The following is a 25770-nucleotide window of genomic DNA, read 5'->3' as shown; positions in this document are numbered from 1 at the left end:
AACACTTCTTAGATCAAACACAACTCATAATTTTCAGGGAAGCTAACAACAAAAGCTAGGCCTTTACTTACATGTTTGTAAAATTAGTTATTCTTGCTAAAAGAGAAACTTTCCTTGTTACCTAAGCAAAGAATGCATGTTTGATTTATGCGGTTTCTCTGTAAATTAATCCAAAGAGAATTTTCTCATTACATTTTCTTAAACACAGCATTCTCAGCAAAGACAAAAATAAGTGCCCGTGAAATGAACCTTTCAAAGAATATCCATGATGCAGCAGCTACTCTACAAGTCTACTAATGAAATGGAAAACAGTCTGCGCCTGTTAAGGATTAATATCCTGCCAGAGAAAGAGCTCTGAGTGACGTACGTAGGAGATGAGAGTCAGGGAGACTAAGAAAAGCTGGTAGAAGGGGCTGAGGACATCTGAACCGCATGCTCCTCCGTGAGGCTCTCGTCACACATCTGCCCGGAGCTACTAGTTACGCCCTAACCACAGCTTCTTTATCAATCCACGTCTTTTAAGCCATAAGGTCCACTTCCTTCTCTCTCGGTTCAAAAAAATGAGTTATGCTCTATTATGGTTCCAGTTACATGGAAAGACTGCCTGGCCGTGATGGCACATTTGTCCGTCAACCTTCCATGATCATTGTTACTGGATTTCAGCAAATACAACACTGAATCTCTGAAGAAAAATTTCAAAGACAATCACTGAAACTTTGTGAAGGAGGTGTGTGTGTGTGTGTGTCCCAGCTGAGGGACCGTCAGAGGTCCATGGTGCACTTGGGGATAGGCAGTCCTGAGGATGGCCAGGGTCATGGGGGATGGGATGGGCCTGCCACCACAGACCTTGACAGGCGAAACTCTCGGCTCAGACCAGAAGCACTCCTAAATTATGGACATTGCCATAAGATGGGTTTTCTTCTTCCCAGAAGACAAAAAAAAATTACTTAAAAAAAAATTTCACCTGCAGCTCAACCATATAATGTCTGTACTCCCCCATACTTAAAATTTCTTTTCATTCATAGGTGCATCTACCCAAGTATCAATATTTGGTTACCATTTTGTGTTTATATTCTAAGTAAATTAGGTACAGCTCATATACAGCTCCATTAGTCCATGAGATACCTGAAGGCCAGACCTGGAACTAATTCACGGAGCAGTGCCCTGCCAAGCAGTGAGAAGGAAGCAGCCAAGAGCACAGACCCCTGAGTTAGACCGGCTGCTATTTATTCCCAGCTCCCTTTAGGCAAGACAGTACACCTTCAAGTGCAACAGCGGCCTCTTAAAAAATGTGGAGTAAATAACAGTTTTATATTACAGGGTCATTGGAAGGTTATCCGATACACGTAAAACAATTAGTGAAATACCTCACAGAGTAAATTAATGCTCAAAGTGTGTTAGTTATTAGGGGGGGAAAAACTGCTGCTCAGAATATTTACTGAGCAAAAGAATTTATAAATATCTAATGGCAAGTCAGCATGCTAATGAGTTATTTCTGGCATTTAGACTTACATAATCTGAAAATAATCCAGTTGCCTAGAGTTAGCAATACTAAATAACCTCTAAAATGCAGTATTTTTAACTCAGTAAATTAATCATACAACTTTTGGATTTCAAGGATGCAAACAAAAGTGATTTTTAAAAGGATATTTGCAAATGGAATCATCATCCTTTCCTTGCTCAGACTTTTTAGTCTAGAACATGCCGAACCTAATAAAAAAAATAACTCAGGAGGAGTGTTGCAAAAGGAAGATAAGTGGCATTGTAGAGAGGCTGTAGCAATGAGAGAAAGAGGAAACTAAATAAAGGTGAAAATAATCACGCAATTTTACAATTCCTATTAACTCTCAGAGGAGCAGGCAGTGCAACCATTAGATATTTTAAAGACCTAGATTCTCAACCTGCACAATCTAGATAAACAAGGAATCATGTTTCTTACTGGGCAATCCAATTAGCATGTAGCTAGAACACGTGCACTGAAAGGTTATTTAAATATGTGCTGAAATAGATAATGAGTTTGTTCCTTAAAAAACCCACTTAAGTCACAGTAATTTTTCAGTATTTCAGTAAAAAATTTAAAAAATTGAGAAGACCGTCAAATTGCCTAAATAATACATCAAATTTCAAATGTATAAATTTGGTTTATTTTTCAAGTTACTTAGAGGTAAGAGAAAAATGCTGAAAAATACTTTTTGATCAACAAATTCTCATATTTGACTCTATTTGTGTGTTTTGTAATCTTTGCTAATCTACAACAATATCAGTTTTCTGTATTCAAATCCTTGAGTCACCAAATCATGCAATATTCTACCAAACAAATATTTCCAGCAGGACCTGCCCTCTTCTCATTATAAATAGTCAACCCAAAATAACTCTTACAGAAGCTGTCTATACTAGTCACATTGCCAAAAAAAGAAAAATAGAGTAAATCTTTTTAAACCGTGAATACATTTTCTACTAGGAAGATTTAACTATAGATATACTCATTTTTTTTCAGGATCACCATGGTAACTACATTTCCTATGAATCTGAATTAACATCATTAAAATGTCCACACTACCCAAAGCAATCTATAGGTTCAACATAAGTCCTATCAAGATTCCAATGATGTATGTATTTCACAGAACTAGAACAAGTGTTTCAAAAAATGTATATGGAACCACAAAAGGCTCCACATAGCAACAGCGATCCTGAGAAAGAAGGAAGTCGGAGGAATCACACTATCTGATATCAAACCATAAGGCCATAAGTAAGCAAAACAGCATGGTACTGACATAAAAACAGACACATAGATCAATGGGACAAAATAGAATAGAGTGCCCAAAAATAAACTCACATCTTTACAGTCAATTAATACTTGACAGAGGAAGCAAGCACATACAATGGGCTAAAGACAGTCTACTCAATAAATGGTGTTGGGAAATCGGACAGATATGTGCAGAAAAATGAAAGTAGACCACCTTCTTACGCCACACACAAGAATTAATTCAAAATGGATCAAAGACTTAAATGTTAGACCCCAAACCATAAAAATCATAGAAGAAAACAAAGGCAGCAAAATCTTGGACATTGCTCATAGCAATATTTTATTGGATATATCTCCCCAGGCAAGGGAAACAAAAGAAAAAATAAACAAATGGTACTACATCAAACTAAATAGTTTTTGCACAGCAAAGGAAAACACCAACATAATAAAAAGACAACCCACAGAATGGGAGACACATTCGCCAATACATCTGATAAAGTGTTAATACCCAAAATTTATAAAGAACTTATACAACTCAATACCAAAAAAAAAAACACAAAACATCCAATTAAAAAATGGGCAAATGACCTGAATAGATACTTCTCCAAAGAGGACAGATAGCCAGTAGATACATGAAAAGATGCTCAACATCACTAATCATCAGAGAAATGCTAATCAAAACCACAATGAGCACCTCATACCACTCAGAATGGCTATCATCAATACAAACAACAAGTGCTGGTGAGGATGTGGAGAAAGGGGAACCCTTTTGCACTGTTGGCATTTGCAGACTGGTGCAGCCACTGTGGGAAGCAGTATGGAGATACCTCAAAAAAATTAAAAATGGATCTGCCTTTTGACCCAGCTATCTCACTTCTGGGAACATATCTGAAAGAACCCAAAACATTAATTCGAAAGAATATAAGCACCCCTATGTTCACTGCAGCGTTATTTACAATCACCAAGATGTGGAAGCAGCCCAAGTGTCCATCAGTAAATGAGTGGATAAAACAACCACAGGGCATTTACACAATGGAATACTCCTCGACTGTAAAAATGAAGAAAATATTAGCCTTTAAAACTGTATGGATGGACCTAGAGAACATTATGCTAAGTGAAATAAGCCAGTCAGAGAAAGACAAATAACATATGATTTCACTCATATGTGGAATCTAGTGAACAAACTGAACTAACAAGGAAAATGGGGACAGGCTCACAGACGGAGAGCAGATGACAGCTAGTAGAAGGAGAGGTTGGGGGCGGAGGGACTGAGCAAAGAGGAAAAAGGACTCATGGGCATGGACAACAGGGTGGTGGTTGCTAGGGGAAGAGGAGTATAAGGGGATTAGAAATGGAAAAAATATATAATAGATTTTTAAACATTAAAAAAAAAAGAAAATTAGTTCACACCTATTCAGTATACATGAACACCATTATCTTGTATATGTGAGACATCCTCTACCTGACATGTAAGGAATCCCCATGCGAGCCACAGTACCACATACCTATGAGGGCCCAGGTGTCTTGCTCTCTTAAAATGACCAATCCCTTTACATCCTGGGGTTGAGCATCCACCATGTTCTGAAGCTTCCATTAATTCTAAGGGGCCTATGAAATGGAAAAAATAAATAATAAAAATAAAGAAATAATGGGTATAAAGTTAACTAGGAAGTTTTAAGAGTCAGATGTCTGTGATTAGAATAGGGGAAAAATGCCTAAAATCCAATTTTGAATCAATATATATAAACAACAACAAAAAGAAGTAGATACTATAAAATTAAAAACAGTTTAGAAGTCTGCCCCTACAAGTGCTTCCCAATGACTATGTTTACATTATTTAATCTTACTTCAACAACAGTGAAATAGTAAACTTTGATCTAGCCTTTTCAAAATGTCACAAATTCTGAGTGCCTAATCTGAATTAACGAGAAGATTCTAAACATTTTTTTTTCAAGTACTTATCAAATTTATATATTGGGTTGGCCAAAAAGTTTATTTGTTATTTTTCTGAAAGATGGCTCAAGTAGTGCTTTGCTAGCTTTAACTTCATTTGAAATAATTTTGTTATATTGTATTTTGACAGAAGTCATATCAGTGTGCACTAAAAAAATAACTAATCAAAATGGGTGTATTTTTGTGTAGCCATTTTAATACTGAAGATGGAAGAAAATAAACATTTTCAGCATATTATGCTTTATTATTTCAAGAACAGTAAAGATGCAACTGAAATGAAAAAAAAATTTGTGCAGCGTATGGAGAAGGTGCTATGACTGACTGAACATGCCAAAAGTGGTTTGTGAAGTTTCATGCTGGAGATTTCTCACTGGATGATGCTTTAACCAGCTGAAGTTGATAGCGATCAAATCAAGACATTGATGTTATAGCATGTGGGAGATAGCTGATATATTCAAAATAACCCAATCAATAAAAGTTACTGGTGAAAAAAAAATGTGTCTCTTATTTTATGGAAAAAATTAATAAGACTTTTGGGGCAGCCTAATATGAATCTCATACTGTGTAAACTTCAAATACTACACTGGAGACAACAGAATAATTACAGATCCCATTCAAACTATATCACCTCCCTCCACATTTCACACCCTCCCTTGTCCTGACACTTAGTTAAAATGTGGCCTCCTAGAAGTTGTTCTTATATCTAATGTATCAGATATATTTATCAAGTTTTTAATTTTATCTTTCCACATAAAAGGAACAACATAGATGTGTACTATTCTGAAACATTCTTCTTTGGTCTTTAAGTTAAAGACCACATCCTATAAATTTTTCCACCTCAATAGTAATACTCTTTATGACTGTTGCATAGTGTCTATAACTGAGTGCACCACAATTTATTTAAGCAATTTTTGTTTCCAAGTTTTGTTACATTAAACCTACTGTAATCAATACCATGTCTGTGCAATTTTATGCAAGCCTTTATGCAGCTCATACATGATATCCAGAAGTGAAGCCAATAGATGAAGAAGGCACACTAAATACTTTTAAAATCTGGTAATAATTTATTGTATTTCCTACATTTTTTTCCCTACAATGTGTGTATTTCCTTCCCAAAATGAGATTGTGGTATGTCAAGTTCTTGGTGTACCTCTTTAAAAAAAACTAAATTTAACTGAAATGTTTATTGAGGTAATTGTAGATTCACATGCAGTCATAAATAATAATACAGAGGGAGACCCTTACATATTTTGTTCAGTTTCTCCCAATGGTAACATTTTGCAAAACTATGTATCGACAATGATACATTAAATTTTGATAGTCTGACAAATTGCCTTCCAAAAATTCAGTACTAATGTACTAATTTTAAAAGGTGATGCCAACTTAAGAGATAAAAGTAAAAGAATGCCCAGACACACTTTACTTTTTCAGGCATTAAACTTTTTCTTTAAATATTTTTTGCTACCAGGTTGGCATTAGCTTAAGCGGTTACTTCGTCATGGCAGTTACTAAATATTTTTTTGCTACCAGGTAATTAAAAATGTACTAAGAGGGAAAAGGAGTACACAGAAAAGAAATGCATAGTAGAAAAAGGAAGGGCCAGAGGAAAGAAAATATTAAGCATTACACAAGAAAATGGAAACATTTTTTGTTAGCCTTGTGCACTTACTCAAAGGAGGCTGAAGAGGATGCCCAGTTTTTGAACACCAGCCCACGGGGTGAATATCAGGAGAATCTGCATCTACCCAGTAATCATAGCCATTACTCCAGCCATCAAAGTGAACCTGAGAAATAACAAAAAAATAAAAAATAAAAAATTTAAAAAAATAAGCAATTCAGGTCTAAAGATTCCTATAGCACAAGTTCTGCTCACCATAACCATTTTCATTCTCTTCTAACTTATACAGTATATTTAATACCAAATAAATGGTTTCAATTATTTAAATTACTTGATTCATACTATGAGAAAATATGCCCTTTTGAGCTATGTTCAAATTTTCCTAACCATCAATTAATGTCTTGCCAAAGGCACTTTTTTGGCAATACTTCTACAGATATGTTATATATGTCTCCTAGTAAGCAACTTGAGTACTTAACATCCTCATAGAAGCAACACCAAACACTCAAAAAATATTACTGAAGCAATGCATAAATCAGGAAGGGAGGGAGGACGGCAGGGAGAGTGGAGAGGCAGGAGGGCCTTTTATATAAATGTCAAGTCTCCTAGGATTATGATAAAAAAGACTTTAAAATTTTAATGCCCTATAAATATATCCAGTTACAAAATATCCCTCTATCAAATGCATTTTTAGATATATTTTCCTCACAGATAATTACAATCTCTCTCAAAAAGGTTTTACAGGGTGGTCAAGGTTACAATCTTCATTGGCCACCAGGGTAAAAGGGTAGCTGGTCTTTCAGGCATGGTCACTAAGAATCAGCTACTTATTTTCTAAGTACAGTAGTCCCTCGCTATATCGTGGTTCACTTATCGTGGCCTCACTGTATCATGGGATTTTTTAAAGTATTATATTTAATTATTTATTGCGGATTTTTCGCTATATCGCGGGATTTTGCAGTACTGTATACGTATGTTGTTGAAGTTAAGTAGGTTTAAGAGTGTAGAATAAATGTAAGGTTCCGATTTTGTGGGGGGGGGGCTGGAACGTAATACCCGCGATAAGTGAGAAAATACTGTATATTATATTTTTTATCTTTTAGTGTGTAAGGATATACTGACAGACTATATACAGGGTGGGGCAAAAGTAAGTTTAAAGTTGTAAAAAAGTAGGTTTAAACGTTTGTACTTTCCATACAAACAACTGTACACCTACTTTTGCCCCCACCCTGAATATTTTACTTTTAAATCAAGTTTGTCATCTAGGTTTCCTTTTAAAGTTCCATGAACTCTTACTAATCCTTGTAAGACAATAGATGCCAGATGGATAAAAAATTCAAGAATTCATAACTGAACAATAAATGTCCTAGAAGAATGCGTGAGTGTATTTGTAATCTTAAGAGTGGGATAGCCTTTATAAGCAAGACACCAAAGACGGATCAATTTGACAACACCAAAATTTAAAATATTGCAAGATGGAAGACCTACTAAAAACCCCAAAACACATTTGTTACACATATTACAATGCACTCCATTTAATTTATTTAAAAAATCACATATCAATATAGAAAGATAAAAACCCAATAGAAGGATGTAAAATACATACAAATGATTCATAAACAAGAAAACAGTTAGTAAACATATAAAAAGATAATCAATTTCACTTAAACTAAAAAAGCAAACAAACAAAAAACAAATTAAAACCACAAGATGAAATTCTTTTCTTTTGAACCTGCCAAAAATGTTCCATTTTGCTGATTACTGGAGCTGGTGAGTATGAGAATAAATGGGTGTTCTGATAGAATGACTGATAAAAGCATTAACTGGTGAGCTATTTCTGCAGTTATTTGGCAATCACAATCAACACTTAGAAAATGCATCATCTTTGAATTGATGATCTTAATAACTCAACTCATTGCTTATAGAAAAAAACAACCAAAGTGCCCACCATCAGGAGTCTGGGTAAATAAATTATGGTATATTTAATGACGGAAGAGTACACAGTTGAGTTGTTAAAGTACATGTAAATGGGCTCAAAATAACCTCCACTGGAAAGAATCCACTTTCTCAAGCTTAGAAATTAATCCTAGAATCAAAACCCACAGAACTGAAATCCTTTTTTAAATTACAAAAGTTAACATTTACTCCTGAAACCAGATAATTAAAAATAAAAAACTAATAATTTATAATCCTCCTACCCTAAGAGAAGCTCTATCATTATTTTGATGTTTATTTCCATAACTGCGTATACATATGTATTCTTTAAAAAAAAGCTATTCCAGACATCAAAAATAAAAACATGAATTTTTCACTTGCCAACATTAAATATTCTTCCAAAATATTTCGCATCACATACATACACAGTAACTTATTTTACCCATGTCTACCATGACGCTGACTATATTAAACACTATAAATAACACTACTATGTTCTCCTTGCAGTTTTTATCTTTTCATATTTTCTTTGGTTATTCCCTTAACATAAATTCCTAGGTCTGAAATTCTTGCACTAAAAGGTAAACAACAATCTAGGACTTTTGATGCTTATCACCACACTGGTCTTCAGAAGGGCTGCAACACTTTACATTCCTACCCACTATGTGAGAATGCTCTTCCATGCTCCCAAACCAAAACACATACTTTTTCCAATTCTGACTCATTTGATTTATAAAAATAAGAGTTTTCTTAATTCTACATTTCTTTGGTAACTGGTCTAGATTTAAAAAACAAATACTTCTGGACCTAAAATATTCTGATGGCTTTATGACTTAACAAGAAAACACATTTGAAAAGGTTAACAGAGACCTTCCATCATGTTCAAATATGGAGTATATGTTCAAAATAGTGAATTGAATGTTAAAATTTCTATTTTGTAGTTATTTTCTAACTTACTTTCTTATATATTATCTCACTAAAGATAGTTAAAATGTGATTTTTTTTTCAAGTGCATAAATTTCTACAGTTTAGGACTGGCCTAGTTCTGCCACTGCCAATAATCAATAAGGAATTCATTTATACTCTTTCTGAGCCTCAGCCTCATCAACAAAATAATGATAATATCATAAATCTCCCACATGGTTAACACCACGAGTGTTATCCTGTAAAACACCATGTAACTCTAACAGATGGCTGTGATTACAACTAATGTTATTCCTAATAGAAATAAGAACCGATGCTATGAAGCAAGCTGAACGCATATTGTTCTGGTTTGCAAGTGAATTTAATGGTGAAACCAGAAACAGAGATGAGAAGGTCTGACTACTCCCCTGGAGCCGCTGCTCCATTTCACCTCATCCCTCTCAGACATGACAAAACAAATCCATGTTCCTGGACATCTGTTTACTTTAGCAGAGGTACCTGACTTTCATTAATCCAACTCTAACTAAAAACTGATGTTATTTGTAAAAAATTATTTGTTTTCTTGTCCTTTATTAAAAGGCAGAATGTTCTTCTGAAAAGTCTACATCTAACATACTCCATAAAATAACATTAACCTTCAATTTTTTGGGGGGGGAAAAAAAAGAGCATATTACTGGAGAGTTCCTATTTAAAGGAAATGTCTATAATCTACCTAAGAAGTCTTCTCTTAATTATGACTGATTCTTACTACTTTGAGTCTGTTTGGAGAAAGTAGATATGACATATTAAAAGTCAGTCATAATTAAAGAGAAAACTTTCATATATTAAAGAAAAAAATGGGTAAATACTGACTACGAAGATGCACAGCCACTTAATTTGCATTCTCCTGTGGTTTTACTAATTTAATTATAGGACTTGACAAATTAAAGATCTGCTGAAGTTTCCATCTAAGATGTCTCGTAACAAAAGGCAAGGCAAAACCACAGCAAAGGGAACTTACTTTTATTCGGTGATCATCTGTGTCTGCAACTGTTGCCACTCTAATAAACATGGCATTTCTTTTGTCTACGACCTCCAGCTTCATTTTTTTCTGGAATCCATGTGGAGGTTTCTGCCGTAACAGAAAATTTTATATAGTGAGATTAGAAGAGAAGGTGGGCTCTAAGTCACAAAAATAGAATTAAAAAAATAAAATTAAAAAAGACAAGCCATTTAGAAAACCAGACTTTCAAACTCTCAAGTTCCAAGAGTGGCTTTGGACCTCACCCTCCTGATAAAAAAACATGATCCCGCACCACATGGCCAAACCCTTAGGCAATACAAACAGCCTGGCCACCTCGCCTTTAGGAGCAAAGAGAAAGCAAAAGACCTTAAGATGAAATTCAAAATATTGTAGTTATGTGATTAGTCATAGGGAAGCTAGTTTTTTCTCATTAGTTGTAGGTACCTTGGCAAAACTCAACAAGCATGAAAACTTTTTAAAAAGAGAGAGCACTAAAACAGCATAACTAAGACATGAAGATTAAAGGTAGGAATAAAAACAAAAAGCAGAAGATATCTTTTAAAGAAGAAAATTAGTGATCAAAACATATAAGATAGAATCACATTAGTAAGAACAGGAATGAGAGTAAGTACTAACACCTCCATACTCAGCAGAAAGCCACAAACGGCTGAAAAAAACTACAGACAGTAGAAGACAAGGTGATTATTATGTATGTTAGGCAAGTATGTTAAATTTTCTGAACTTCACATCCCTCTTCTGTAAAATCGGTGTAATTGAAGTGTTGCTCTGAAAATTAAATGTAAAACTTATGTACAAAACATAAACTTATTTACAAAATAATCAATACAAGGCAATTAAAAGTCAAACTAGAGAAATCTTAGTTTCCTCTCTGTTATCAATGTGACACTACACATACACAGACTGATCTTGATGTAATTTTATCCAGTTCAAAACAAAGTGTGATGCAGCTCTTCTTTATATTGGCCTAAGTTAAAATTAGAGAGTTAGATAAAAACTCATAATTATGGCATAACTCTAAACATTATTCATTTTTAAATTCTGAATTTACTATCAGATGGACTCATCCATATTCTTTGATATGGCTTTTTTCATGTAATACAAGTTTTTCTCAAAAATTCCTGATGTTCATTTTTCTATATTTGGGTTCATACTAATTAAATCTATCATTAAAAATTCTAAAAATTTATATACAAAAAAATCATTCAAAGAAAAATGTTTATAATAGAATATGCCACAGTAAAAAATACTTGAATTGTTAACATTTTTCTTTTCCTTTAAATTTATGGAAAATATAAATTATAAAGCAAGTTGCTTGAGATGGAAAAAAATTTAAAAATACATTTCATTTCTTATTCTTCCCTTACACAGAAATGAGATTTACTTTCAAACTTAATATGCAAGAAACAATGACCCAGGTTTAGAAAGGTACTATTACAAAAGCTGATGACTTCGTATTTTGGTAATTAAACATGCTTATAGCAACAAAATAAAAATAGCATCCTGGTCTGCCATCAACAAATTCAAAGGAATTATTAAATGTAATTTTCATTAGAAAACAATGTCCTGACCTGACTGGTCTTTCAGAATATCTGCTATACAGACAACTCACTCCACATTGACTCGAAGAAAATTATTTTCCAAGAAGATTTAAAGTTCAAAATGGAGGTGTTTCTTAAATGTCAACAACAAAAACCCCACTAACATATATGACTTTCAAAATTATAAAAAATTAGAAATATCATTTTGGTGGTCTTCTGTTTCCCTCCTATTCCTATTTTAGTTCACTGGTACTACTTTTTTCTGTTCTTAAATTTCAAAGAATGAATATTATCACCAACACAAATTAATCAAACATTGAAGAATATATTCTCTCACCACTTTGAAAGCTCTTGCAGGAGCAGGTAAAGAACTGGTTTCTTCTAAGTATTTATCCCAAGAAAAATGCTTCACATTTGGATAACCTAATAAAGAAAAAAGTAAATCCTATCAGGTTTAACCAAAATGATAGTGAGGACCACAAACTGACCTAAAATATTATAAAATGCTATCATTATAATGTCAGAAGGTATGTTAGTATTACACACAATAACTGTAAACTAGTTACACATTCAGAACTATATGTAATAATGAAATTGCTTTCATCTTGATCATGACTTCTGTATTTACTTTTAAATGAAACTTTAAAAAAATGTGCAGGTACAATTTCTCAGGTAAGAACAGTATTACATCACAAGACACAAATACACACTAACACACAAACATAAATACCCTTTAATCTAGCAATTTTACTTCTAATAATCTATGGAATTCTTCTATATGTGTATAAAGACATTGCACCACTGTTTGTAAATGTGAAAATGTGAAAACCAGTTAAATTGACCATCAATATAGAAATGTGCAAAAAAGTGTATTGTATATATAAAGTATTTATTAAAAAGAATGAGACAGATTTATATTTACTAATATGTGAAATATTCCAGATATATCCTCATATTGTTAGATCAAACAAGACAAAATATAACACAATGTCTCAAAGCAACTATCCTTCCCTCCTGCCTTTTTTCCTTCCTTCACAGTCCAAATTCCATTTGGGAGGCTTGAACAGGAACTAATGGTAGCCCATTAGGGTGAAAAATTGACTACATAAAGGGGACTGAAAAAAAAGTAAATATATTAGAAATAACAGAAGCTGGATTTCTCATTGACTAAAAAGTGAGGTATAATTATGAAAAGTGGAAAACTAGAATAAACTCAAAAGTGTTGAATATGAATTGGAGCTGATGGTATATATTCATGGTTTTTAATATGTATAAATGACACAAAATTACTATAAATTTTTATATTTTTACATATTTCCTATGCCCACTGCAAAGTGGGAAGCAGCAACACTGCAACCGCAGTGAGCATATACAGCGTCTAGACCTTACTGTCTAAATATCATTCTCTAGTAAAAAGAACCACGTAGACTGGGAGATGGCCGAATTCAGGGTTGGGTCAGAGAAAGCACAAGATAAGCCTATGCTAGAAAGCGGAAAGTTCTCAAAAAAAAAAAAAATTATAAAAACATGTCAAAGGATATAGAAACCAGCTTAAAGGGGCTCCCATTGGCCACATCTGAGAAAATACATACATGAAAATAATGCTAGTAATCAATTCTAACCCACTGATGACATCAGTAATCTATGGGTCACACTGATATCAATAAATTAAAGGAGCAAATGGGAAGGTGAGAAAGGTATTATTTGCATAAAAATATCAATTCATTATGTATGAGGAGTAATAAAATAGGAGAAACTACCCTTTAGCAACTTTAGAATAATAATTCGTACTAGAAACATCAAATAATAATTATTATTAGAAATATCAACAGATGCTAAAATTAGTGAGCGACACAGACACGAAGTACAGGATAATTACACAATCTCAAAGTATCTCCCATAAAATATTTATTACAGAGGAAAAAAAACTACACTGGTGGAAAGGCCTAAAAAACATCATCTTGATCAATTAATGGTAAAAATCAAACAGTAATGAGAGAAACTGACATCATGTACCACCTGAAAGAACGTAGCATTGTTTCTGTGATTTCCTGCCAAAAACACATAACCTGAGTCTAATTACAAAAAATCACCAAGCATACCCAAATTAAGAAACATTTTTCAAAATGAACAGACTAATCTGTAATTCTTGACCATTCCGAAATTATGAAGTCAAGGAGAGCCTAATTGAGGAAGACTAGAGGGCTATGGCAACTGAGTGCAATGCTTGACCCTTTTGCTATAAGTGACATCACTGGCACAACTGACAAAGTTAAATGGGTCTATGGTTCAAGGGTACGGATAAGTTCCATCCGATTCCTACAGGCTTTCTGTATATTTAATATTGTTTTAAAATAAAAGCTTTAGGGTAAATATGCAAACATTTCTGTGCATGCAAACATTTTAAACCGTATTTTTAAGGACCACATCTTGTGCAATTTAAGTAATAGTAAAGCGGACTGTGCACACACGAACATTATGTGCAGACACAGAGGCAAAACCGTTTTTCTGGAAACACACAATGACCAACTCCTAAACTATTAAGAGAGATAACAGTGGTTATCTCTTCTTCAGTCTAAACTTTTTTTTTTAAGTACGTCTTCACAGGATAACTTGGATAATTCAAAATAAAAATCATTTAAAAAGGAATGAAGACTTTAATTTTAGAAAAAGAACAGTACGTATGTTACGTGATTAGACAGAACACACAAGGCTGCTCAGGGGTGTCAGAAGAGCAGCTGCTTAGGGGGACCAGGTGATTAGGATCCCTTCTTTTCAGACAGGGTATCAGGCATCAAGCCAGGAATCTGTCCATTGCAAAAAGGGACCAGGGGAAGAACACCTGTTTGGTCTTGGAGCCAAAGAGTAGAGTGATGTCAGCAGAGGCCCTGCAAACCAGTCCCATTATCCTGAAGGGTTAAAAAAGTGTGTGTGTGTGTGTGACATACATCACATAAAATTTACCATTTTAACCATTTTTAGATATACAGTTAGTGGCACTGAGTATATTCACATTGTTATGTGTCCAACATGCAATTCTGTATTTTCTCAATTTGTCAAAAAGCTATGTATTTTCTTTTCTACTGAATTATACAAGCCCACAAAAGGAGACTGATGAGTTGGTCATTTGCCTCGCATAAGAAGTCAGCAACAATGCCTTACAGCACACCTTCCCAGGTACTTAACCCAGTGTTGCAAAGACATAGCCAGGAATCTGCTGTTCACTGGTTCTCTGCTTGTTTAACAGATCCCTGATTATGATGAAAAGGTGGTAAGGAAAAAATAAGATCGATATCAAATTGGGAAATCTAAAGGAATCCTCACAGCAATTTAGATGATGGTGGCGATTATTATTCACCCGCTTCTGATACTACGTAAGTCACAGGACACAGGAGAACTGATTAGAAGTCTTCCAGGCAGCACCACACCTGGGCCATAAAACTATTAATACCTAGCTTTACTACTTTATGGTTTATGTAAATACTCTTTCATCTTCAAAACAGCTCTGTAAATCAGTAAAGGACAGAGGTTTTTGTCCTTTAATATATGAGAAACCTTAAAAAGAGGAAGGGACTCCCCTCACTGATCAAGGAATGGTTGTTCCCAAGTCAGTAAATGTCCAGACACTAACTGTGATACAGTAATAAATGACCGGGGACAAGCTTGAAAATGAAACTGGCTATTGGGATGGAAGGAGACAAGTATCTGAGCTCCAAGCTGAGTCTCTGCTGCTTACATGCTGCGGGCAACATCCACCCCAGAGCTTCTAGAATCTAGGAGTCATCTTTCCCTGTGATAATGGGAGCCTTCATTATTCACATGAGTATCCGTAAGCAACCACCTATAGCCCAGTGATGTGTTGTTAGCTGATGTCCCTGTCTTGTCATATCGGCAGCAGTCATGGCACCTTAATTAGTGATGCTCAGAAACTCAATGTCTTCATTATGATGAAGTCACAGAATCTGTTCTGTAACACATGAAGATAAACTCAAACTGACATAAAACAAGACTATTTATCAGCAGTTATACTGTTGCCTGGCAAAGAGAGAACAAATAAGCCGAGAAGGCACCAGGCTGGAGGCAGACAGCTGAAGTATCTGAAAACTTCAGAGAACAGATAGGTATCACTTGGACAAAACTGCAAAATCTATTTTGGAACCAGGAATCCCAACAGAAAAAGGAAAAATGAATGATGAGTACTGATCTAGAAAAAGAAATACCTGAAGCTTCAAGTTCTCACTTAAATGTGAACATTGTGCTTTTACAGAATTGACCTTGACATGTATGGTCCAGGCTCCATCAAATGCTGTCCCATATACCCATTTTCCTATACTCAACAAAGCCTTAAACAATTCACAACATATTTAAATGTGTATTAATATAAAGTCTAACTAGAAATGAATTTCAACTCGAGAAATGAAAGATCTTTTAAAACAGAATTGCCAATTTTTCCAAGACGACAAAAATTGGGACTGTCAGGGACTAAGCCAATGCTTTCTGGTGTGTCACAGGTCAGCAAACTATTGCCTGCAGGTCACCTGACTCTTTTTGCAAATCAAGTTTTAGTGCAACACAACTATGCTTATTTGTGTATATACTGTCTACAGCTGTTTTGTGATTCATCTCAATTGAATAGTTGTGAGAGAGACTGTATGACCTATAAGTCAAAAATATTTACTATCTGGCCCTTTACAGAAAATGTTTGCTGACATTTGATATATATGAATAACATTAGACATACAATTAACACAAACCTGGAGGAGTAATAAGTGTTCTTCTATGTTCTTTACACCAGCCAACTGGATGAATGTGTGGACTAGATGCTTCACACCTGTAGATTATATAAATTTAAAAATTGTAATTATCAAGATAAATTACCAAATACTAATAAAGGTAAAAACATTAAAAAAAAATCAGAGATAATGAATAGCTTATTACAACTAAAAGACAATTGCCAAGGATCTTTCACTCATCCAATATATTAATACCAAGAACTGATTATTGCCTTTATCAATGTAAAGGTCATTAGCAGTATCCTTAGTAAGAGTGGGGTTGGGGATAGGGCAAAAGCCTGCTTAGAGTGGGTTTAAGAGAAAAAGGAAGAAGAAAAGATGGAGACAACCAGTTAGTACAGAAAACATATTTAAGGAGTTGTTTTAAAAGGAAGCAGAGATATAAGACATTAGAGAGCAATAAAAAAAGTTATTTTAAATTTATTAATTTGAGAGAGAGACACACACTGACTTGTTCCAATTACTTATGCATTCATTGGTTGCTTCTTTTATGCACCTGGCTGGAGATCAAACCCACAACCTTGGCATATTGGGATGGTGCTCTAACCAACTGAGCTACCTGGCCAGGGTCTGGTTTGTTTGTGTTTTTTTTTGGGGGGGGGGCGGACATTTAGGGGAAGCTGGTTAACACACACATGCAAATTCTCCGTACTACTGTATAAACTTTAAGTTCAGAGTGATTTCAAAATAAGCTTTTTAAAGGTAATAATTCAGCAGAGAGGGATGACCTACTGATACAGAAGAAAGGACTGATTCAGAGAGAGAATGGAATCCTGTGCCTGAGAGCAGGGGCGCATCACCCAGTTACAGAAAAGGGTCTGTCTACGGGCAGAGAGATGAGGAAGGTGCTGAGCGATGAGATGTCAGAAGCATGTGGACATCTCTTCTTTTTTCTCAATGAAATAGGAAGCAAGGTTATCAGCTGAGAGGGAAAATAGGAAAGGGGGTGTGAAAAATTTGAGGGGAAAAATGCAGAGTGAAACGTAGTGGTCTGGAAGACTAGAGAAGGATCTGTAGCAGGATCAGGGGGCAGAAGTAAGGGCCCACTTGAGGTCAGCAGTCATGAAGGTGAAGCCGGAGTGGTCAGCATGTTGTGTCTTTCTCCAGCTACATTCAACTGCTCAGGCCAGGCACACAGCAGGCAGAAAGTTGGATGTGACCGGAGCTGGTATTTTGCCAGGCAAACACAATACTCAGGGGAGTAGTTACAATAGTATTACAAAATATATAAGCACTAGAAGCATGTCACAATTAATAACTTTTTTAAAAAAATTGGTAGAACATTTTCCACCATTGTGCTCAAAAATAATAGAAATAATGAAGAAGAAAAAAATCAGGGTCTAAATATTTCAGGAAAATACTACATCTCCCTTTTAGAGATTTATAGAGTACACCAATAGCATATTATATTGTGAAATTATCCTGTAAACAAAAAAGTTTCAAAAGGTTTAACCTAGCATTTCCTGAACATACTTCACTATGATATGCTACTTTGGTGGGCAACCCATTAACATCATGTGGAACACTGATGCTCTGCAGAGACAACTTAGGAAATGTTGATATAAATGATGCCAACAATTCCAGTGTTGCTTCATAACACAGGGGAAAATTTTTTAACATAATTCCCATTGAGTTCAATGTTTCAGCTGTTTTAGACTTAAATAGGCATGCTGGTTTCAAAACTGCAGTTAGTTTTCTTCTATCACATCAAGTTTTTTCTGTACAGCTTATCTTAATGTGACCACTCTAGGCTGGATCGAGCCTGGATCGAGGGAAGTACTAGTGCTCTCCTATTGGCTGAGAGCAAACCTCCCTCGAGTGGGGAAGGGTGGGGGACAACCTTGGAGACCATCGACAGGTTCAAACTTGTCTAGGCTATTCAGTTACACATGAGACAGTGTGGTGAGAGGTTGTGTGCCGCTCTATGTAGTGAATCGTATTCTGAAGTGTAGTCTGAGTTCTTGTCTGTATACAAGGAGTTAGCAGAATTTATTTTTTTATTTACATACATACTTATTTCCTTTCCTTCAGATCATGTCTGCCTCTGCTATTTCTTGTCGTAAGTGCCTAAACAACCCTGACTCATTTTGTTATATCAGTGGCAGTTTCACCATTCCCAGTCTAAGGACAAACATCAGCGCATTTGTCAGGCCAGCCTATTTTGCATATTTTAAAGTAAAACTTGGTGATCCGGATAAGTTTTGGGTCCCTCACAAGGTGGGCAAGCAGTGTGTCGAGAGTTTATGGATGTGGACAAAGGGAACACGTGATAAATTGCCATTTGGTATACCTATGGTTTGGCGAGAGCCCAGAGATCATTCAAGTGACTGTTACCTTTGTAGAGTGAAAACACCAGGATATAACAAGAATAAATGTAAAAGAGTATCCTAGTCTACCATCAGCTATACGCCCAGTGCCTCATTCAGCTGAAATCCCAGTGCCAGTTTTCTTTGAACTACCCTCTTTCGAAAAACAGGAGTATGGTGAAGAACTAAGTGACAGCAACGATGAAGATTTTGAAATTGAAGATGACTCAGTTCGTAAGGGATTTGATCAGCATGAGTTAAATGTTTTGGCATAAGATTTGGGACTATCCAAAGAGGCTTCAGAACTCCTAGCATCAAGACTGCATGAGAAAAACTTGCTTGAAAAAGGAGCAAAGGCATCCTACGTTTGGTCAAGAGAAAGTGTATTTCTGCAGTACTTTTGAAGTGACGGTGGCTTTGTGTATTGTCAAACATACACGGTTTAATGGAGGAATTGGGAATTCCAATCTATAATGCAACTTAATGGCGACTGTTCATTGATAGCTCAAAGCGGAGCTTAAAATATGTCCTCCTCCACAATGGCAATTTATTTGGTGCAGTCCCAATTGGCCATTCAGTTTGTTTTCGTGAAGAATATAAAGACATAAAGAGAGTCATTGATCTGTTGTAATATCACAAGCACAATTGGATCATCTCTGTTGACCTTAAAACAGCCTGCTTCCTTCCTACTCAGCAATGTGGATACACCAAGTATCCCTGTTTTCTGTGTATGTGGGACAGCAGAGCTTGTGAGAAGCATTGGGTGGAGTCAAACTGGCCTCCAAGATCTGACCTCGAATCTGGTGATCCAAACATTCTACATGAGCCACTTGTTGACAGAAAGGACAGTATATTCCCACCTCAGCACATAAAACTGGACCTCATGAAGTCATTTGTTAAAGCTTTGCCAACTGAAGGAGACTGTTTCAAGCATCTCACTTTGGCATTTCCTAGCCTGTTGTTTGAAAAGATAAAATACCTTAATATGTATGTTTGGTAGCAGAACTTTACTACTTGTACACAATTTGACTTACAGTAACAAAATACAGCCTTTATATGAATAAAATAACTCTAAATAAACAATACATTCAGACAATTTTTTCTTTATTTTCCTTTGTATGTACATTTTGTATGATTTGGGGGACAAAGGGAGAGTATCCTGTACCTTAAAAAGTTGATGTGATAGAGAAAAACTGGGGTCATTTTTGGATTCAGATGCCATAGGTTAGTCAAAAACAAGTGTCAGGTCTAACTCACTGATAATTGTGTTCCCCAGTGAGACCTGTTGAGTCCATCCTGAAAGATCAGGAAATCTCAACACAGCCCTCTAGATAGGAAACCAGAAGACAGAAAGCCAGATAGGTAAAAGTGGAGTTTCTGATGAATAAAAGTCTTACAAGTAGTAAAAATAAAAACCCTTCTAAGAAAAGCTTTAAGTGAATGACATTAACATATACTCACTACTTTTTAAATCAACCTTTCTAAGTGAACAATCCTGAAGAGTGACAGAAGGCAAATTTATGTAACCCCAACTCAATGCTGATTATTCTCAAAATTATTTTAGTAGAAAATACCTTTAAATTTATAATTAAAGTTTTCTTCCTTTCTTCCTTTCTTCACTTATCTCCTACCCACTCTGCTCCACACTATTATTTTTCTTAATCTATATATTAAGGTTACACGTATATGTGTATGTCCTATCAGAAATGTGAAAGGAAAATAAGCAGGGAGAAAGAAGGGGCTGGGTCTAGTCAAGGAACTAGCATAAATGACCCATGGACATGGACAACTGGGTGGGAAGTGACTGTGGGAGAGGGGATGGGGTAGGCGGGGTAGGGGAGAGCAAAGGGGGAAAAATGGGGGACAATTGTAATAGAACAAAAACAAAAACAAAAAAACACTACTATGGGACATTTGCACAATGGAATAGCACTTGGCCATAAAAAAGAAGAAAATTTTACTCTTTGTGACAGTATTGATGGACCTGGAGAACATTATGCAAAGTGAAATAAGCCAGTCAGGGAAAGACAAATACCATGTGATTTCAGTAATGTGCAATCTAATGAACTGAACTAACAAGGAAAATGTGGACAGACGGACAGACTCATAGATGGAGAGAGCAGGATGACAGTTAGTGGGGGGTGGGGATTAGGGGGTGGAGGGATTGAGTAAAACAGAAAACGGACTCATGGGCACGGACAACAGTGTGGTGATTGCTGGGGGTATAGGGATGTAAGGGGACTAAATAGTAATGGAAAAAACACAATAAGGACTTTTTTTAAAGTTCATACAGCAACTGGTGCATTCCTTACAATACATATTTTCATAAAGATATTTTTTAATACACAATTCCTTAAGATGCATTCTGTTATAAATCATGTAAACAAAGCTATGGAGCTCTATTTCCAGCTATACTGTTCTTTCCCTAGACAATCATTTGGTTATAAATTATTAGTAATGATGTAGTGCCTCTATTTTAGAGACATTTTTATTTTAGGAACAGTTGTTAATTCATATAGAGCTCATTTAGTAACATTTGCTTAATTTTTTTTCTTCCCAAGCTAATACAATTATCAAGTACTTTTTATAATCATCTGTCATGCTCATGGTGATTAAAGTAAGAGCATTGGATATTACTAATTCTTTTGATTTTTATTGGATTTCTTTATAAATTGCAGTTAAGGAAAATACTATGGGATATTTTGACCACACATTCCTGTACTACCTGAATCTTATATAGTAAGGTTTTCATATTATCTAAATATTGATCAAAGTCACTCTTTAAAATAAACAAGGAAACCATATCAATAGAAGAAATAAAAACAACCCTATTTTTATCTAGTTTACTTATACTCTCTCAATAAGCAGACAAGACTTCATGCAGAAGCTGGAATGCTGTGAAATGCTTTCTGCTACTATTGTAACGCAAGTCATCTCTGAGGCCCATCTAGTGTTCAAAAGCAGAAATGTAAGCAAGAAGAAATATTGAAGAACAGCTAATGACAAAGTTTGATAAATCTTCAATGGCTGTATCTCTTCTCTCTCCTTTCTTTCTTCTGGGTTTTTAAGTACGTCATCAAACAAGTCCAGCTAAAAAAAAATTTTAAGTCTCTTTCACAAGTGCAAATTAATCATGAATTAAGTCTGCTAAGATCCAATCAGACCCAAACTGTTATATAATAATAGAAATAATAATTCATAAAAAAAGTCCATGTTTATAATATAAGGATAAAGTGAAGAGACACTGAGATCCTCATTTATGGAAACAAAGTGGTTATGTGATTTCACCAAAGTCCCTGGGTTGACAAGGAAGAGCCTGGTTTTATCAGGCACAGCCAAAAGCTAAATAAAACAAATGTACACAAGCACAAGGACTGGGCTACACAGATCTAGGCAGGGAGACAAAAAAAAAAAAAAAAAAAAAAAAAACCACACTGTTTCAAGACACTTACATAAGGAAAACATCAAAGTCTTCATTTCAAGCAATAATGGTTTAGCTTCTTGAAGAACTACAGGACACTTGGCCTCTCCCACTCCCTAAATCCAGACAGAGCACGATGACTCTATGTCAGTTTATTTTCCAGTACCGTACTTTCCTGGCTACCATCATTGCTAACTCTTCAAGGCCTCCATCACTGTTCTACTGCTAAGCCCTGAACCTCATCAGGTTGAGTCCTATCTAGTTCTCCTTTTATCTCTTAATTCATCTCCAATCCTATTCCTCACAGTAGCTGTTTCCAATATTATATGCATTTCCTTCGAGCTTAAACCCTTGTTTTCAAAGACATAGTGACTACTTGGAAAGATAAAGGAGATGCCATCTCATCCCTCTAGTGTCTGTTTTCCTTTCATTTCTTCATCTGCTCTAGGCTGAAGGGGAAGAGAGTTTGTTCCTTCCCAAGGTTAGCCTCTCCAGGGGGAGCTGGTGTCCCCAGATAGTCACAGTCTTGGACTTCTGCACTCTTTCCCTCCACAGCGTGGCCTTAAGCAGGAAACTCTCCTCAGGTTGACTCCCCCCAAGCAGTAATCCACCTTCACCCTCAGGGTCAAACTTCAGTGTCTTCATGCCCTTATAGTCATCTCTTTAACCTTCTGCAAATTGGCTTCTGCTTCTAAACCTCTTATTTTAATCCTTATATCACCCTATGAGAAAGATATTGAATATTATATTAACCCTTCTTGTAAAGGAGGCAACTGAAGCTTAGAAGAGTTAAGTCACTTAACTGAATAGATGGGCTGCCATTCCCCAAACACACGCTTCTTTGCTTTTCCCACCCGCACCCTGGGCTTAAACACAGGCCTTCCTAGGCCAGGAAAATTTGATCCTGACATCTCAGTACGGATTCCTATCATGCTTCAAGGTCTAGCACAAATTCCAAGTCCTCTACGAAGACTTCCTGAAGAACTCTCGCCTGAGTCTGTCAGTCCTTCCATCCCTGGGCCACTATAGATAGCAAGCAGTTGATTCTAATAATGAAACACTAACCCCCTTCTACCTACCCTGCAGCAGAGACAGTGGGACTGTGTTCCTCTCCCTCCCCAGATCCTGAGCTCCCCAGGTTCTTTTCACCTCTGTAACTCATCACCATCACCAAGAGGAGCTTCCGAAATTTAACAGATGGGAACACACCTGTTATCTTTGACTTTGCTCTGAGACACTGACAACATACTGCAAACTTGGCAACATGACTTTGAGGACACACATAAAATTGCTATTACTCTCAATTCATAAATGTGAAAGAGCTCCATCTCTAAAAAAGTTCACAGTATATTTAAATACACTCAGCAAAAGGCCTCAGTCCCACATTTGTTCTAACCCATTAACTCTGCTTCTCTTTTTCATAAATCTGTTGGTTGATTTTTTCACCCTAATGGGGACACCAGGTTGAAATTCAAAGATGGCTGAAACTACAAGCTCATTCGTCTAGATCTTTCAACGACACGACCTGTTTTCATACCTTCCTGGTTCCCAAAAACAAGGTCACAGGAAAAGAACGTTTCTTAAAGGTACATTCCTTTCCAGTGCCTGGGGGAGAAGAGAGGGTAACTCCTTCAATCTTACATAAATTTAAATCCTACATATGTTCTCCTTTGGAAGAAAGAAATGTTTTAGTGTAACTAAACATGTAGTAACACAAAGGTGTGTGTGTGTGTCTGTGTGTGTGTGTGTGTGTGTGTGTTTAAATTCCCACTAAGGTAAAGAGATAAAAATCACTATCCAATTCAAAGGGGAAAAGAATCTTATTTCCAAACTGTCTTAAGTTGGGAAAGGCAATCTAATTTGCAATCTCAATTACATACCTAAGTAATTTATGCAGAAAAAAAATTCCAAAATTCAAGAATCAAAGAACACAATATTTAATAAGGCTGGAGAAATTCCAGTGCACTTAAGCAATTTTCAACATGCCTTAACTACACAATAATGAAGAGAATACACCGTATTCTTTTTCTGATGATTAACAAAATATAATTTCATCTCAATAGTTAGAAGGGTAAATAAATCCTTAAAGAATATTCCACTCAAAAAAATGATTATTTTGTGCTCATAAAAGTACAAAATCAGAGCTAAAAGAGATCATGGTTTTTGTCTGCTCTTTCTAAAAAATAACTCAGGATACTTCCTATTCTCCAGGCAGTTGGCATCAAAGAAAATTGACTGTGACAAATTCTTCTAGTGACAAATTTGCTTAGACTTTCTCATCACTATTTTCTAGAAGTATGTTTTTAAAGGAAAAACATCTTATGTCAAATAAGCAACTTATACTTTTAAAACCGTATAATGCTTTTAAGACTAACATCCACCCATTTTGTTTGAATCAGGCAAAAACTAAAAACAAAACCATTTTCCCTAAGTGAATGAGAACTTTGAAAACAAAAAGCTCTCATTTCAACAAATTCTAGGAATTGCTTTAAAGCACCCTGTACAAATCAAAGGACCGGATCCCAGGCATCGTGTTGGTACTGCCATCATCAGAGCACATCAGTCACCAGGGAGGAGACATGTGTGTGACTCAGAAGAGACAGATTGACAGGTATTTCTAAATGTAGTTTCCTTATCCATTCACTCACTCATGATAGGTACGAGAAATTTTAAATGAAACAAAACCACCAACTGATAGGGAATGTGAAGAACAGAAGAACATGGTAAGCAATATGACAAGTATTCAATCAGCAAACCCAGACTAGGGGAGACCCAACAGGACAAACAACCTGGTTTCTTCAGTAATAGTTACAAGGAGAAGAAAAAAAAAAAAATAGAGAAGAACAGGAATCTATACATTGAAAGAGATCAAGAGGCACATCAAAGCAATCACGAAGTGTGAATCTCATTTGGATCAAAAAACATCAAACTAAAAAAAACAAACAAAACCCAAGACAACTGGGGAAAATGTTTAAATATGGCAGTAACATTTTAGCATTTATAACATTATATATTTAGGAAAAAAGATTCCCTATCTTTGCAAGATACATACTGAAAGATTCACTAATGAAATGCTATAATATCTGGAATTTGTTTCAAAACAACCCTGGAGTTTGGATTTTAGAAGACAAACAGAGAGCAGGCAGGAGTGACTATAGACTGGCAAGTCTTGGTGCTGTGCAATGGCTGCAGGAGGTCACTCTGTTACTCTACTTTTGTATATACTTGAAATGGTTTTTATTTCAACAAATGTTTTAGTGCAAACTGAATAAAAAGATATCCTAGGAAGTAAAATTATGCTTTGCAGAAAAAAAACTCGGGAAAAACACACCAAAATGTTCAAAAACATGTAAGTCTGTGATGTAATCATATAATTACTTACCTACATTAAAAATATTCTGTAAAAAGGATATGTAATATAGAATAAAAATGATTTTAAAAATCAAACAACAAATTGCTTTTAATGCCTCTTTTTTTAGAATAATGCAAGTAAACCTAGTGAGTGTCTAAGA

General features: G+C 35.5%; 1 protein-coding gene across 5 annotated transcripts in view; it reads right to left on the bottom strand.

Moving 5' to 3' along the window:
• L3MBTL3 (L3MBTL histone methyl-lysine binding protein 3) overlaps nt 1–25770 on the bottom strand; it is a 105636-nt gene that overhangs the window by 28869 nt on the left and 50997 nt on the right. For all 5 annotated transcript variants that reach the window (XM_090279836.1, XM_090279839.1, XM_090279840.1 and 2 more), the window contains 5 exons: nt 16493–16569; nt 12076–12161; nt 10177–10287; nt 6369–6483; nt 4252–4354 (listed from right to left, as the gene is read on the bottom strand). In XM_090279836.1, coding sequence (XP_090135962.1) covers nt 4252–4354; nt 6369–6483; nt 10177–10287; nt 12076–12161; nt 16493–16569 — 492 coding nt within the window. The remainder of the gene's footprint in view (nt 1–4251; nt 4355–6368; nt 6484–10176; nt 10288–12075; nt 12162–16492; nt 16570–25770) is intronic.

The sequence above is a fragment of the Furipterus horrens genome, unplaced genomic scaffold, assembly GCF_987537825.1.
Source record: "Furipterus horrens unplaced genomic scaffold, mFurHor1.1.pri manual_scaffold_6, whole genome shotgun sequence".
Classification (NCBI taxonomy): Eukaryota; Metazoa; Chordata; class Mammalia; order Chiroptera; family Furipteridae; genus Furipterus; species Furipterus horrens.
The sequence above is the reverse complement of the archived record's forward strand: the minus strand, read 5'-3'. Positions and strand labels throughout refer to the sequence as shown.